We start from the raw sequence: 14,882 nt of genomic DNA, 5'->3' as shown, positions 1-14,882 counted from the left end.
GCGCGGGCGGAGCGCGGGGGCCGCGGCCCGGAGGCGCCGCCGCCGCTCCGAGCGCGGCCCTGCCCCTCCCCACAGCCGGGCAGGGGCCACAGGCTGCCCGTGAAGGCGCTGCAGCAGCTCCGGGGAGGCACCAGGACGGCGTTTGCCCTTACATCTGTTTTCTCCCAGACGCTACAGTAACTGCGGCCCTGCTCATCACAGCATCAGAGGGTTGCCCATGAAAATTTCCTCAAAGCAACTCTGAAGTATTTCTGGACACTTACAGCAATAGATTATAAAACAGGAAATAGGGGCCTTTATGGAGTTAGACACTAAGTGTCTGGCAGGTAAATACAGTACTTAAGGATTCTATAATTTAATAAGGATAACTTATTCTTACAGTATAGAGACTAAGTTAGTCTCCATTTAGCCTCTCCTGAATGAGGACTTGGACTGAGTGTCACCAGAACTCAAATCCTGTAAAAAGCTCTGTCATCATCTTGGACTGGGAACAGAAACCAAGTAAATCAAATCTTGTCCCAACAATGCAAACCAGTAAACAGGCAGAAGCTAATGGCTTCAAATCCAAGAACTTAATTCCCTTCAGTCTCCATTATCCCATTATATAATAGAAACTGGATGGATGCATCCCTCAATATTGCTATATTGTGTGCAAGATAGTGAAGATATAAAACTTAGTCCAATTGCTTGCTCATCAGGATTCTCCTGTTCTGCCATACTTAGGACTGGCTTCAGGACCTAAGAGAAAGTAGAAGCTTCATACTTAAGAAAATAATATCTTTAATTTTGATTTAGTTTTCTTATTGTTTGGCTTTTGGTAACAACTTCATTAAATGTCCAGCTCCAGCTTGATACGTGAAAATTTACAGCTGATGAAAAAGGAGTACAAATAGTTACTTTAAAATTACTTAGAAAAAAATTTGTGGATTTCATTTCATCCAGACAATGCACCGGTCTTTCTACACAAAACCTCTGCACCCATGATACACATTTTAGAAAAATCAAAGGAATTCTATATAAGGAAATGCAATACAGTAATGTGAAATTCCATAGTGGACTAGCCAGCTCTTTATTGTTTTCTTAATACAGTATTTTATGAAAAGGTTAAAAAAACTCAAGCAACAGCTGTTTAGTCCAACTGCAAAACTTAGCACATATGCAGACCTACTAATGACAGGACAGTTTTGCTTTCTATTGCTGGTTTTCTCATACAACATAGTTTGTAAAAGTTTCTGCTACGTTACAGAACAAAACTACTACATATATTTAAAGATAATTCCCACAAAAAAGTTTCATCATTTTAATCAGTATTCATAAGTTACCAGACATTATCATAGGCCTTTGCTTGCTCTGAAGTCAATGACAAGACTCTCACTGGCTCCAATAAGAGTTAAGCTCTCCAAGAATAAGGCAAGGATGATAATTTCTGTGCAGTTTGAAGTCCAATCCAACAGGACTGGAATGCACCTTCAGACTTGTATGACTACATGTAAGTAACACCCACAAAAATCAAACAGTGTTTCATAACTGGTCCTGAAACAACATATGTAAAACAACGCAGGTTCTCACAGTGCTATGGAAACTAATACAAATGAAGCTTGATTCATACGGGTTTTTCCAAGCAATACAAATCTATGATGTTAATTTGTTAGTGAATGTGTTCTGAAAATGGTATTAGCCATAAATAATTCATGTGTGATGTAACTGAAGAAAATTAACTAATATAAACACATTATTAAAAGATAATTGATATTTGTGCATACAATTTTTCTCATACTAAGTTTCAGAGCTCTGTAAACTGCGAGGCATTCATTGTGCTTAACATGGCAGAAAGTTATATTGTATGTCTGCATTATTTTATTCTGTTCAGTCCTCTTCCCATCAAACATGCAAACACTGTCATCACCATTTTTGGCTTCACTTCAACCAGATCATCTGGGAGAGCGTAAATACGAGCACCAATTTTTCGAGCAACTGAAATGGCATACCTGGGAAAACAAGAGAAAACAAATACTGTTATTTTTCTGGCTTCTACCAATACGTCAAAATTCACAACAGCAAAACCAGATTTTAATAGCAGGATATGCCTGTTTCACAGTACTTAGGCTCTACTAGAAAATGGACATTATTGTGAAGAAAGCATGTACTGGCAGATGTTTTACTACTGGTTATCAAAGCATTTATTTTGGTCAAAAACAGTATGAGGTATGGCAAACTATTAAGAAACCAATTACAGTGCAGTGGTGGTAGGTCATATCAGCTGTGAATTTGACTTCATATTTTATATAAACTATAAAAATAAATAATATTAGAATTTCTATTCTATTCCAAAAAATCAATTAATATTAGTGTTATCTTTCTCCTGACAAATCAGTAAATCATTCATTGCACTGTGAATTCATGCATTTCCTGCATTTCAGGAATATATGAAGCATTCATTTAAAACTTACTTGGCATTATTCAATTTGTCTTGGTAAGAAAGGTCTTCTCTCTTGACCATTTCTGGACGAACTGCTTTTGGTGCAATGGCATCTATTAAATCTAGGACAGGTAAGCTAGTGCTAATTGATCTGTCCTAAAAGAAAAGGACTCAGGATTAGTTTAAGCAATCTGCTTTGATTATTACATCTTCAAAATGCAAAAAACCCTACAGCACATCTTGCATGCATACTGAAAGACAGAAGCCTGTTTTCTTACTTCATAGTGTGAAGGTTTTCCTAACCTTTTATGAATTCTAATGTTCTTTCCTACAATGAGTATTATAATGTTCATTGTGCTGGTATCATTACTGCACAAATAGTTTAAATTTATTTCATCAAATTTCCCTCCTAAAGCCCTAAGGAAGGAAGGGAATTTTGACTTAAGTTCAAGGACCAGCCTTTCAAGACACCAAGAAGATCCTTACAGGCTCCCATACATATATTTTCCTTGTTTTCTTGCCATAGAACTCTTTTCTCCAGTAGTTTATGGCTCACTCTTTCTATAGTATTTCAACTCAGATGGTATGCTGAGCTAGTGTGAGCAGCCTGTGTTTCATATTTAATACAGAGAGGTTCTTAAAAGAGCAAGTCCTGTTGCTGCAATCATTCCATCCCAAGTGTCAGAGCAGGAGCTGCTGATGCCAAAGCAAGCACAGGCAGTGCCCGTCAGGCTGGCTCAGGCCCTGCAGTGGCTGAGCACAGCCACGGGACACAGCTGCCTTTGTCACCAGGTCAGAACTAGGACTGCCAATTCAGGGAAGTTCCACAGAGCCATCACTAATTATACATCTAAAAATACTAACATAATTCTGCTTCAAGGCATTAAATGCATGGAGTCCCCAAGATCATAAGTGCACCTTTATAATTTTTACTGTTTGAACTAATGGCAATACAACAGAACTTGGCTCTCACAGTCCACAGTGAAATATAAGGCACTTCTGCATTCTCTACGGTCTGCTTGCCATAGTAACCCCAAAACCCAAACAGTGAAAGGCAGTATTCATACAAATGTTGTAAAAATTTAGTAGTAAAAAAACGAATACTGAATAGTGTCACTTTACCTTATCTTTATTGGTCAACCATCAGTTGAATTATCTTAAAAACACCATTTGAATGACCTTAAAAACACAACCAGTGTACCCCCAAATACACAGGCATACCAAAGGCAAGATATTGGGACAGATTCTTGTCATACTTTTAGCTCATTTAATACCACCATTATAACAATTTATGTAGAAATAAGAGAAGCAACGTCTCAGAGAGAAGGCTCGAGTTACCTTCTAAAGCAAAAACTAAATATTTTTACTTAATTTTTTTGATTAATAATGCTTACCTAATTAAAATTCTTAACATAGTGAACTCTCAAACATTTAACTTGCTATGTCCTCCTGTTTTGAATCACAGACCAGACATAACTGTTTCAGGTTATAAAGTGAACCTGTACCAGAATGTTACATTTGTGTGCAATTACTAATCAGCCATTTCTAGAGCAAGAGAGTCACACAGAATAACACACCTGACACACATATGGCTTCTTTCGTTTTGAACACTTAAATAATGTGGAAGGAAAGCTTCCTTTATCAGTGTGTTCTTTTATGCTGGACGGGAACAGCTCCTGTTTTCCCCCGGCCTGCTGCACATCAGCAGTGCCAGGGATGACACAAGGTGTCGCTGGTTACCCTGGGCTCCCTCTCCCGGCTCTATCACACGTGAGAACATCCTTTTAACCAGCTCCTAGGAGAAGTGATCATCTGCCCCCGGTATTTCCAAAATCGTTTTTCTTGCTTGTACGAGCATGAGAGTGCCTATATCCAAAACCCTGGAAAATATACGACATGCCAGGCCCAAAGACTGGTAACTTCAGACAGAAGCTCCTTTGAAAGTTTAAAGTTCTTTCTCTTTTCTTTGTTTCTGGACTTATTGTTTTGTATCTTACTTTAGCTACTGTAATTCCTTTTATTTGTCAATAGATCTGTAAAATACTTTTGAAGATTCAAAGACTGTCAGAAATATTTCCATGAACAATTTTGCTAGCAGATGGGAGAGCCGCTGTTAAAACCAAATCATTAACAGATCAGGTTAAAAATCCCAGGTCTTTTTATATATGGAAAGAAAAGTAAATAAAATTGATTACCTTGAAACTTGTAATTGAAGTTTTCTTATTTGCTTTTGCAAGTGTCTGATTCACCCACTTAATAATAATTTCATCATTTACTTTTTCGCCCTCTCCAAGATCAGATAGTACATTCAAAGTATACCTTCAATAAAGACAGGAGCCCAAGTTAAAATGAGTGGTAGAACTCAACTTTTCTTACAAAGCTATAAGCAAAGGTAAAATATTACTTCATCACAGTAACAATGCTAAGTACTCTTCATAAGGTACCCTTACCTTACAAACTACATAGTACTTGAAATCACTTTTTCAGTGGTTACTGAATAAAATAATATCCCAAAGCTCATAATATTCATGGCAACATCTTCATGCATTTGTTTACTCAGTACATCCTAATAAATTATACTTCATAAGTTTAAATGACTGCCTACCATCCTAGTGGGGAAAAAAAACTGAATCACAGCAGTCTGAGAACAAAAACCACCAAGTGTTTTGGGATAGGTCTAAGAAAACTAATTTGAGGAAAAAATGCAATAAAACACTCCTTAATCAAATCACTTTAGAGTAATTTTTTACTTCCTCAATACAGTAGCAAGATTTTGATTTGATGATACTTATGTAAGTTGTGATGGCCTACAATTTTTTACCCTTTTAACTCTATAGTGTGTGTATCACCACTTCCTTGGGTTTTACAAATATTTAAATTACTCTCTACTTCCAGAAAGATATATGGAATCAACATGAAATAAGTTGAGGACTTTTTATTTGCTGCAGGATCTATAATTTTAGTCACAGTTTCTAGTTTATAAGGTTTTAATTGTCATTATAAATTGTGGTTTCAATCACTGCACAGTATGTAAAACTACAAAACACATATACAATTTTTTCTTTGAGAACAGGGATATTTAGAGATTGCTCTCTACAATACCAGTTGGTTGATCTGAACATTCCCCTTAATTTGCCTTGGTTTACAGACTCACATGCACAGACACATACATACACATGTATCATACACTGCCTGACTTACCTTCTCATCAGCTGCCATACCAAAGCCAAAGTCAGAGTTGGATTACCCTCATTTAGATCGTGTCCAGCAATACCAACCAGTGAGAATTTGGCTTTTGTCTTCCCAAGTTCTACTGCATAATTGCAATTTTCAATCTAAAAAGAAATTTTGTGTGCAAATAATGAAAACATATGAATATTTCTGCAATACAGACATATAATCTATGTGTGTTTGAAATTAATTTGGCTTACTGTTACCTACAATGAGATCTGAAGCTAGAAAAGATCGCCAGTTTAGCTACACTGTGATTAAAATAACACCGTTTTTACTATAAATGCAATTGCAAGATTCCAATGATAATTTTTTCCCCATTTGAGAAAACCGAGTTTCCACTAAGGTAGTGAATAAAATGTATTTATATCAAAACTATACTTTGAAAGATAATGAAATGTGTTCTTCTTAAACAGGCAATAATTTTTATCCTCTACTTTTCAGGCTTCACAACAACCACAAAACTATGTGAAAGCTTGGATTCTGCAAGTCTTGCCCAAATCCTCTGGGCAGCATATAAAATTGCTCTGGGAGGAAATGCCTCACAGTACAGGAGCATCCAGCATCAACAGCCACGTCAGGCCTGAAGCTTTCACTTAGAGAGCCAAATCAGGCCATAAATTAAATATTGCTAAAAGGTGCCCACATTTAGAAACTAAGGTGATATGTGCTATAACTGCTATTTATTCTTTGGGATAACATCTGAAAAATAGGTTTTCCTTTTTATTCTCCCAGGACTGTCTCAGTAGCACAGAAATCTCGACAAGACAGACTGCCATGAGCACAATGGGAGCCAGTGAAGCTGGGCTGCCTCCCAGAGCATCACCCACCTTCTTCATGTTGCCACCGAGCAGTGAGTAAGGAGGTTTGTTGACGTGGCTCCAGTCAACCGGAACACGCGTCATGTCGTACAGTTGGAAGATGATTAAAGCATCAGAAAGGTCACTAAACCAAGAGCAAAACAACGGGTTTCAGCACAAAAGCACAGATTGACAATGGAAGTAAGTACTTGAGACTTCTCACAGTGTAATTAAGTTGCTGAAAAATTCCAGACACTTAAATAAAAGTTGGTGCTGTTCCGTAAAGAAACTGGTCTACATTCCATTGCTTGCTTCCTGCAATTATATACACCAAATTCTGCATTTAATTTTATTAGTTTCACAAATCTTACTGAATCAATCTCAGTCCCTGGCTTCAATTAAATAATTACTTTCATAAGGCAGGCATAGGCAAAATAGCTGTTAAAAGAGTTTTAATTTATTGATCTAGTTTTAGTTCTCTAAGGACTTTCCCAAATGTTAAATACTCATACTTTATCTGCAGATGCCTACAGATGTATTTTGCTGAAGAATAATCAAAACTAATGAATTTATCTTGCAAAAGAAGAATAGTAGGAAAAGTATTCTTTTCCCATTATATGTTGCATTACTGATAATTCCCACCAGCTACTTAATAAATGAAATTCTCCATGTTAAGCTACCTACAGATCACTTTGCAGAGATAAGAAAACTGAAATAATGAAATCAATTAGTAAATATACATATATGTAGGTGTTCCCATTTGCTCCCTCAATCTCATCTTTTAGTGACAGAATTTGAATCAACTTCTGGCATAATTTGAAAGTGACCAGAAGTAACTAAAAAGCTTGTTATAAAGCCCTTCATCTGAGGAAATACTACACTGCAGAGCTTCGTACAGTCTACTGAAAAAATAAAAACTATACATCATAAAACACAATTATCTCAACTTTTAAAAAAGCATAATTCAATGTACAAGTGAGTGAGAGGGGAAGATTTAAACCTTCTTAGGTTTTCTAGTCTATCTAGATTATGACTTGAGCATTTGAGTCAGATACTGCTTAACGCGGTCCTACAGACCAGTTTGGAAGAGGAAACCTGGAAATCACTATTCTAGCAGAAATACAGCTTCCCCCTCTTCTTTCCTTCTTTCTTCCCCTGTCATCCACGGGAAGTCAAATGATTCTTTTTTAAAAAATCTTACCTGTATAAATGATTAACATATGGGCTCACACCCAGTGAATTCATCCAGTTTCTGAAAGTCCTTTCTTCTTTACTTTCTCCTATGGTGACAAATACAATTCTATATAAGTTATTGGAGAAAACACTTTAATAAGCAATGTTTAAATGCTTTTCATATCCCTCACCACCCCCCCCACCCCAAAAAGAGTTCATAATTTCCCAAACAATAGTCTATACTACAAGGCAATCCTATCCAATTCAGATTCACTCAGTTCTGGGCACAGGGCAGGGGGACTACAGGGAGTAGTATTATTAGACTACATTTATCTGAGTAAATACAATTTGATAAAATACAGAAATATTTTTTTGTTATATTTCACATAATTAATATATCATGGAGATGATTAATAATAATTTCCTGAAACGAAAATGAGTGGAACTGCATTCAACAGTTTGAGAGAAATATCTTTTTATTAAAAGTCAGTACTAACACACGAGGCACTACAACTCCACTCTCCCCTCACAGAATTTGACAGTATTAATTTGCAAAGGGCCTCCCCAAAGCAACAGATTTCCTTTTTTTTTAGTTCTTTGCACTGAAAATGTGGAGAGGCAGTGTTGTATTGGTTAACTTTGTGAAGCTATTTATACTGCCGAGGGGGCCAGTTATCCTCACAGTTTTAACCAGCATTTCTACTAACAAGAACTGCAGAAAATTCATTAGGAAGTAAATCCCAACCTTCACTTTCCTGAAATAGATTGCTTTTATTATTGCAATCATGAGTGCTAACCTAACTCTCTTTCTCTATAAAGTTACAGCTTGAAATAATTCATTAATTTTCATATGTATTTCATATGTAATGTTTTACATATAACACTACCTAAATTTTAACAACATCTCTGTAGCCATCTACATGTGAATCAGTGCTGCATAAGCTCCTTTCTCTTGCATCAAAGAGGAGCATTTGAGAAAATATTTAGCCTGAATATGTGAGCTTGGAATAACCTCATCACTTTGTTCCCCTGGGTTGATAATCCAGTTAAGAAAACAGTGACAACACTGAGGAGGGAGAAAACCTCACCAAACAATGAAAGGGCAGATTTCTCCAGACTGAAGCACAAATATCTAAGCAAGATTTTTCTCTGCTGTTTTTGTTTGCTCCTTAGATGGTAACAGTACCATGTTTGTCTGATGAGGTCTATATAGCATGACAACTGTCTCATTTAGTTCTGCAGTTCTAGGCTGACTAGAGAATAATGAATATCTTTGTAAAATGAAGCTACTGTGTAAACATGTATTTATCATCAGACTAGAAAGAAAATCTCTTTAACATTATCTTTTCATGCCTAGACCTATGTCATAACATTGATTTTTAGACAGAAGCTACCATTTTAATCTAGGTCTCTTACCCTTTTATACAAAAAGCTCTGGACTTCAGAAATTTCAGCTGTAGTTTACAGTTTCTAACAGAGTAAATTTTATTTTTAAGTTTCAGCCACCTTACCAGGTTCTTTCCTTTCCAATTATTATGAAATAGTTGATATTCATCTTACTGATATGGTTTCTTAATTACGATTTTTTTCATATGCAATTCGAATTAGTGTTTGTTTCAAATATTTACTTTAAAAATAACCACAGAGCCACTGATGAAACAGAAGAAAGAAAAATACTATTCTGCAAGGTCATCAGACAGCTTTGTTTCACATATTTCTTGCCACATTAAAATTTTAAAGATCACACTTTGTGACAAAGCTATTAAAAATATCAGTTCTTCCACTGGAAAAACAATCATAATTCAAGAATGATATATAATTTAACTTTATAAAGAATATCTTTGAGATTATAGTATTTTGAAGCAAGTACCTTGTGTTTTTTAAAATGATTTTATGGTTACTGAGCTTTGAGTTGATTTGCAGTACCTACAATACTGACTGCAAAGTGCTTTCAGGAACACTTGTCCATTACAAAGACAGTATCAAGGTTATTTAGTGAACTCTTACAAAACAGCATAGCCACAAGAACAGATACTCAGCAACTGCACTCAGACTGAGGATTTTAAAATGCTTGCTTAACATTGTCAGGAGAATCCAAAGTAGCCAAGCAGGAGCAAGAGCATGCAAGCTGGGCAGGACTCTTTTGGAAAGTGGGAGTCCAGGAACTAAACCCAGCATATTATATTTAATATGCCACTCTAAACAAATCCCTTTATCATGCAATACATGAGTGTTCATAAGTTTTCCAGATGGCTGAGAACTGACCAGTTTTTCTCTCTATTCTTTTATTCAAAATATACCTTGTGATCCTATCAGGAGCATATCTTCTGCTGAGTGGTGCAGCAGATAGCCAAAATCATTGGAAAACTGCAGAAAGGGGGCAGAGCTACACAAAAGAGAGAGGAGCAAATTTGGTAGTATCCTTTATATTTATTGCCATCTCTTTTTTGAGATCATTACACTGTGGAACTGAGTGGAGAGTAGCCATAGGGAGGGGATCAAAAATCCAAAGAGCTCCAAATAAATCTAAGATTATCTCTGAACACAACTGAGCTCAAGATACAGTTGCACCCCAAGTTCAGCCAGCCTGAGGGGGAGTACCTAACCCTCTTTAGGTGACAGCCATGAAGGCTGCCAGTAATCTAAGCAACAGCACAAACATCTACAGTGGAGGAAAAGTGGGAGGACACAAGTCCCTCCTCTTCCTCCCCCCAAGAACTCAGCCTTCCTCATGACTTTGACTCCAAACTGCTGCTTTCCCCACAAGAGAGGGGCTCTTGGATCAGCAGCAAAGGTGGTGCAATACCTGAGCTCAGGACTGCCCTCTCCACCCCCACACAATACCAAACACTCATTTTGCTATGTCAGGATTCCTGAGAGACGCTCTCCGTATTTCAGCGCACATCACCAGACGTATTATCAGGGCAGATGTCGGTCTATGCACAGCATTAACGGTCTTAAACTGAAGAGGACAGCCACACCATGCTGATCAGGTGGGACAGTCCCTGAAAGGATGGAATTTATGCAGGAAAACGAAAACTTTCAGGAAGCTCTACTCACCCACACATGCCTACAGCTCGACATCTCAGTTCGTGGAAAGCCCTTACTGGCTAAACCCTCCAAAATACCTGTATGGCATTTGACTTACTGCAACTCTTGCCCTCATTTTATAGGCTGTGGGGTTTTTTCCTTCTCTTTTACTTATGATGGCATATTAAAACAATAGAAAAATGTAAGAACAATGCAAAAAATCAACCAGAAAAGGACAGAGATGATTAAACAATAGGGAAAAAAAATAAAGAAAAATTGTAGAATAAACACTTTTATGGAGTACAGAAAAGTACTAAATACAGTACCTACATTAGGAGGGGTCAAATCTGCATTTCATGAAGCAAAACAGGAAAGCATTATAAATTATGAGTCAGATTTCAACAGACAATCTATGATGAAACTATAAAGAAATCAATGTCATATTTTATATCACTAGCTTGAGAAAACATCAGTATAAACACAGGACTTAATGGAAAACAAACAATACATTAACAGGAAAAAGAAACATTAACAACATTGTCTTTGGGCTGAAATAACTATTTTGATGGTTTAGATCTACTTGACACCACAGGAATTATTATTTGAGGGCAAAAAGGAGTCATCTACTTTTCTTTGAACAGATAACATTGGCATGATTAACCATCTTTTAAATAAATACTGTAAATAGTAAGTTAAATTTGGCCAGTATTTATAATTACAAAATCACAGTCTAGCATTCAGTTGATTATAACTTTTTTAACTGGTTTGGCTGAAACTTTCAGCACCATCTAAATGTTTCAGTTAAGTCCAGAAACTAATTCAACTGGTTTTTTTTCTCATGCCATTGAAAACTCTTCCAAATTTAACCAAGTTTTCAGTACTTCAAATCACACCAGCAATTTTATCTTCAGAGCAGAGAAGCTGAACTGAACATATTCCACCTCCACACAGCTCCTGTATACATTTCCAAGAGCTGACATTTCTAACAAAACTGAAGCGGAGGAAGAGCAGACCTTTCCTTGAGTCATTTGTCCTGGCCAACAGGGACTGCAGTGACTGGGGATATCACAGCTGAAAAGGGAAGACAATGTCCTGTGCTCTACAACCTCTATCACATCACAGTTGGCACCCAGCTGAAGCGAGAAAAGCAAGAAGCCTGAAACAGGAATGCTCTGAGCGATACAAGATTTGTGACACAGGGATGCAGCAGCACAGACAAATCATGAAAAAACAGGAGCAAAGGAAGATGGACTCACCTAGATGGAAAGGAAACCTGATAGGAACAGTAAGAGGAAGGCACGAGAAGGCAGTGCAGAGGACTATGTGAACATTGCTGATGATTCTCCTGAGTGCAGCACCCCTGATTCTCACACTCCTTTGAGATCAGTGAACAACTGTGAAATACACTGGCAGGAGCCATTCCATTATCCTAGATTAGCTGGTCCACAGACCAATTAGCTGGTCTAACAGCCAAAGATTGTTACCCATTATCCCTTTATCTCTGGCATTAGAGATCTGAACCATACAGTTAAAGACCAAATTCCTGCTATGACAGGATCTATACAGGCTGTTGATGCAATAGATTTATGTAGGCTGCTGATACAGAAGCCTTTTTAAAAAAAAAAAAAATTCCTATTTTAAAAGGCAACAAACATACACACACACATATATAAATGTACTATGTGAAAAATACTTTTGAAGACTATTTCAGTTGCATAATATAGCACTGCAAAGAAAAGCTAGGATTTGTACATCAGCTCAAATATAAACAGCCTGGAAGGAAGCACAGGAAACTGAAAGGAAAGTAGGAGGACAGTTTTTGCTCCTGCAAATGGATGACAGAAGGTTATTCAGGAATAACCATTTGGTCAGGCTAACACAAGTGAACAATATACACTACTGGGGTTTTCTACTAGGGCTTACATTGGCTGCTAGTAAGTAAACACAGGCACCAGTACATAGGGATCCTACATCACAACCTAGAAGGAAATCCTAAGTAGAATCTACTAATATTCTTCTCTTCCATATGCTTAAAAAGTTGAGTACCTTCTAATAAATTGAGATCATAAGATGAATTGTCAGGCTTGTGCAGGGCTGGATATGTGTTAAAGAGATTTGCAACAAAAGCCAAATTGAGCTTAGGGTTGCCTGCAACCACATCAGCTGGAGTTACAAACTGTCTGCAGCCCAATTTATCTGCCTGTTGGAGCATGTATTCAGCCCTCCTCAAGTCATTTTTATCCTAAAAAGAAAAACAAACAAAAGTTAATTTACAATTAAGTCTAGTACTAGATTTTACTGAATCATCAGGTAGGGAAATCTTTAAATGACCCATGTCAGTTCGTCCCTCATTCTGCCAGTGCCTGAGCTAGCTCCTACAGCCCATGACAATTCCTTCTGCCTTCTACTGTCCTTCACATCTGTGGCTGTCAGCAGAGCATTCCTCAGGAATCACAGCAACTGCAGCCAGGAGTGCAGAGATTCTATTTCCATTTCCAGGCTGTTGATTCCCATATTGTATATCCTCCTACACGTACCAAAGGTTCACCATCACTGCTTTAAACTGATATTCTCAAGTAATTCCAGATGATGCCCAAAACCATCAGTAAGAGTTTGAATGCTCCCAACTTGCTGTCCTTTTCATATTTTTTCTCTTAATCATCATAAGTTGGCAACTTATGTTTTGTTTGTTAGTCTTTATTAGTAATATACTGGTTCATTACAAAATCTGATCATATGAACTGTAGGAAATTACATGGAAAAAATTTGCTTCTACTCTTTCTCACTCAGAAAATCCCAAACAAGAGCAAACAAAGCAAACAAGGAATCTAAGAGAACTAAAGCATGTAAGAAAACAACCTTGCACATGGGTTTCATGATTATAATGAATAACGAGATTCTACTGTAGATTTTGATCAATATATACGTATCTCAGGCACGCAGTTCAACTTTGTAGCAAATGCACTCCCAGAATAATCCTTCCAACAGGCATTATGAAGCAGCTTAGACAAGTGTTTCCACACCAATGTAGGCTAGTTTTAGACCCCCTGTCCCTTTACAACTTAAAGCTTGATGGATGCCACACTTTGCTGCTGGTTATTGGAAGGGCTCAAATGTTATTTCTAAATGCTATTTGGTTAGAGGAAGGAACAAAGGTTTGTGAAGTCTATTCTTTCTTGTCAGAATTCCAGAAGAGGAGAACTGAGCAGCATGCTGTAATATTTATGTTGTTTTACCCAACTGAACATCAATATACACTACACTTTCACTCCAAGTGAAACACAGCGCCAAACTTTTGACTGCAGGATGCATTATCCTGTTTCAGCAGCACTGCAGAACTTACTCAAGTTTTTGCTCATTTAAGCTTTTGTAACACTGAGGAATCTGGCCGAGTTTTTGCACACCTTAGGAAACAGAAGAGGATTCAGAGATCATCTGGTAACCAGAATGTTCGATACATACACAGAGGTCTCAGATAATTCCAGTCTATTTTTACATTTCTGCATACTTACATGAAATCCTGTAAAGTCAATTTTAATAGGCAATTGTTCAAGGTCATCTCCTTTGGGTGCAATCTGATTTAACAGATGGTAGTATGCTCTTGAATCCTAAAACAAACCGTGCAATATTAAAAAAAAAAAAGCAGCAAGTATGTAGCCTTTCCTAGATATTTATTACTCTAATAGTCCAATCCAAAAGCCATAGGAGTCAAATATACAGCAGTCTAGTTTCAGGGAATATGGTATGGTCATACAGCCATTTTACTACCCTGTTTCACATAGAACTGACTTAGCCAGATGACAGAGAAAAGGAATATCTACTAATTATTCTGGACAATGCTAGTTAAATTTATTCTGCCAAATATTAACTAGACTGTTGTAATTAAGATATTCAGGGCAAATTTATGTGGTCACCCACAGAAAGGATCAATTTTGCAGTAACAAACAAGAAGAAAAAATAAACCCCTACTAGTCCTAGAAGTATTTACTACTTCTTTTAAACACCATATAATTTTTTTTTATCATAGCAGCAGTATTCATATAAAACCTGAGTTCCACTCTGCTTTAGTAACAGCCTTCTTGGTAGCATTTGAAAATATGTAACTTGCTTAAAATTAAGAACACGGTTTTCTCCAATGAAAGGAGGTCTAACCACCCTAAGAAAATCTTCCTGCTTTGCTTTCAGTTTTAAGAAGTTGCTGTGTTGTCTCCTCAGCTGGGCTACTACAA

The 14,882-nt window shown here is 37.1% G+C and overlaps 1 protein-coding gene across 9 annotated transcripts in view; it reads right to left on the bottom strand.

Moving 5' to 3' along the window:
- Positions 1 to 1,040: 1,040 nt before the first annotated feature.
- The window catches only part of PLS1 (plastin 1), a 42,460-nt gene continuing 28,618 nt past the window's right edge, over positions 1,041 to 14,882 (bottom strand). For 8 of the 9 annotated variants that reach the window (XM_038145757.1, XM_038145762.1, XM_038145756.1 and 5 more), the window contains exons 9-17: positions 14,166 to 14,261; positions 12,700 to 12,895; positions 10,980 to 11,000; positions 7,652 to 7,730; positions 6,481 to 6,595; positions 5,621 to 5,754; positions 4,615 to 4,738; positions 2,451 to 2,575; positions 1,041 to 1,988 (exon numbers count right to left, since the gene is read on the bottom strand). In XM_038145757.1, coding sequence (XP_038001685.1) covers positions 1,853 to 1,988; positions 2,451 to 2,575; positions 4,615 to 4,738; positions 5,621 to 5,754; positions 6,481 to 6,595; positions 7,652 to 7,730; positions 10,980 to 11,000; positions 12,700 to 12,895; positions 14,166 to 14,261 — 1,026 coding nt within the window. In that variant the 3' untranslated portion in view covers positions 1,041 to 1,852. The remainder of the gene's footprint in view (positions 1,989 to 2,450; positions 2,576 to 4,614; positions 4,739 to 5,620; positions 5,755 to 6,480; positions 6,596 to 7,651; positions 7,731 to 10,979; positions 11,001 to 12,699; positions 12,896 to 14,165; positions 14,262 to 14,882) is intronic. The other variant, XM_038145763.1, reaches the window with a different exon arrangement.

Source organism: Motacilla alba, chromosome 9 (genome assembly GCF_015832195.1).
Source record: "Motacilla alba alba isolate MOTALB_02 chromosome 9, Motacilla_alba_V1.0_pri, whole genome shotgun sequence".
In the NCBI taxonomy this organism is placed as follows: domain Eukaryota; kingdom Metazoa; phylum Chordata; class Aves; order Passeriformes; family Motacillidae; genus Motacilla; species Motacilla alba.
Note: the sequence above shows the minus strand (reverse complement) of the source record. Positions and strands in the feature narration are given on the sequence as shown.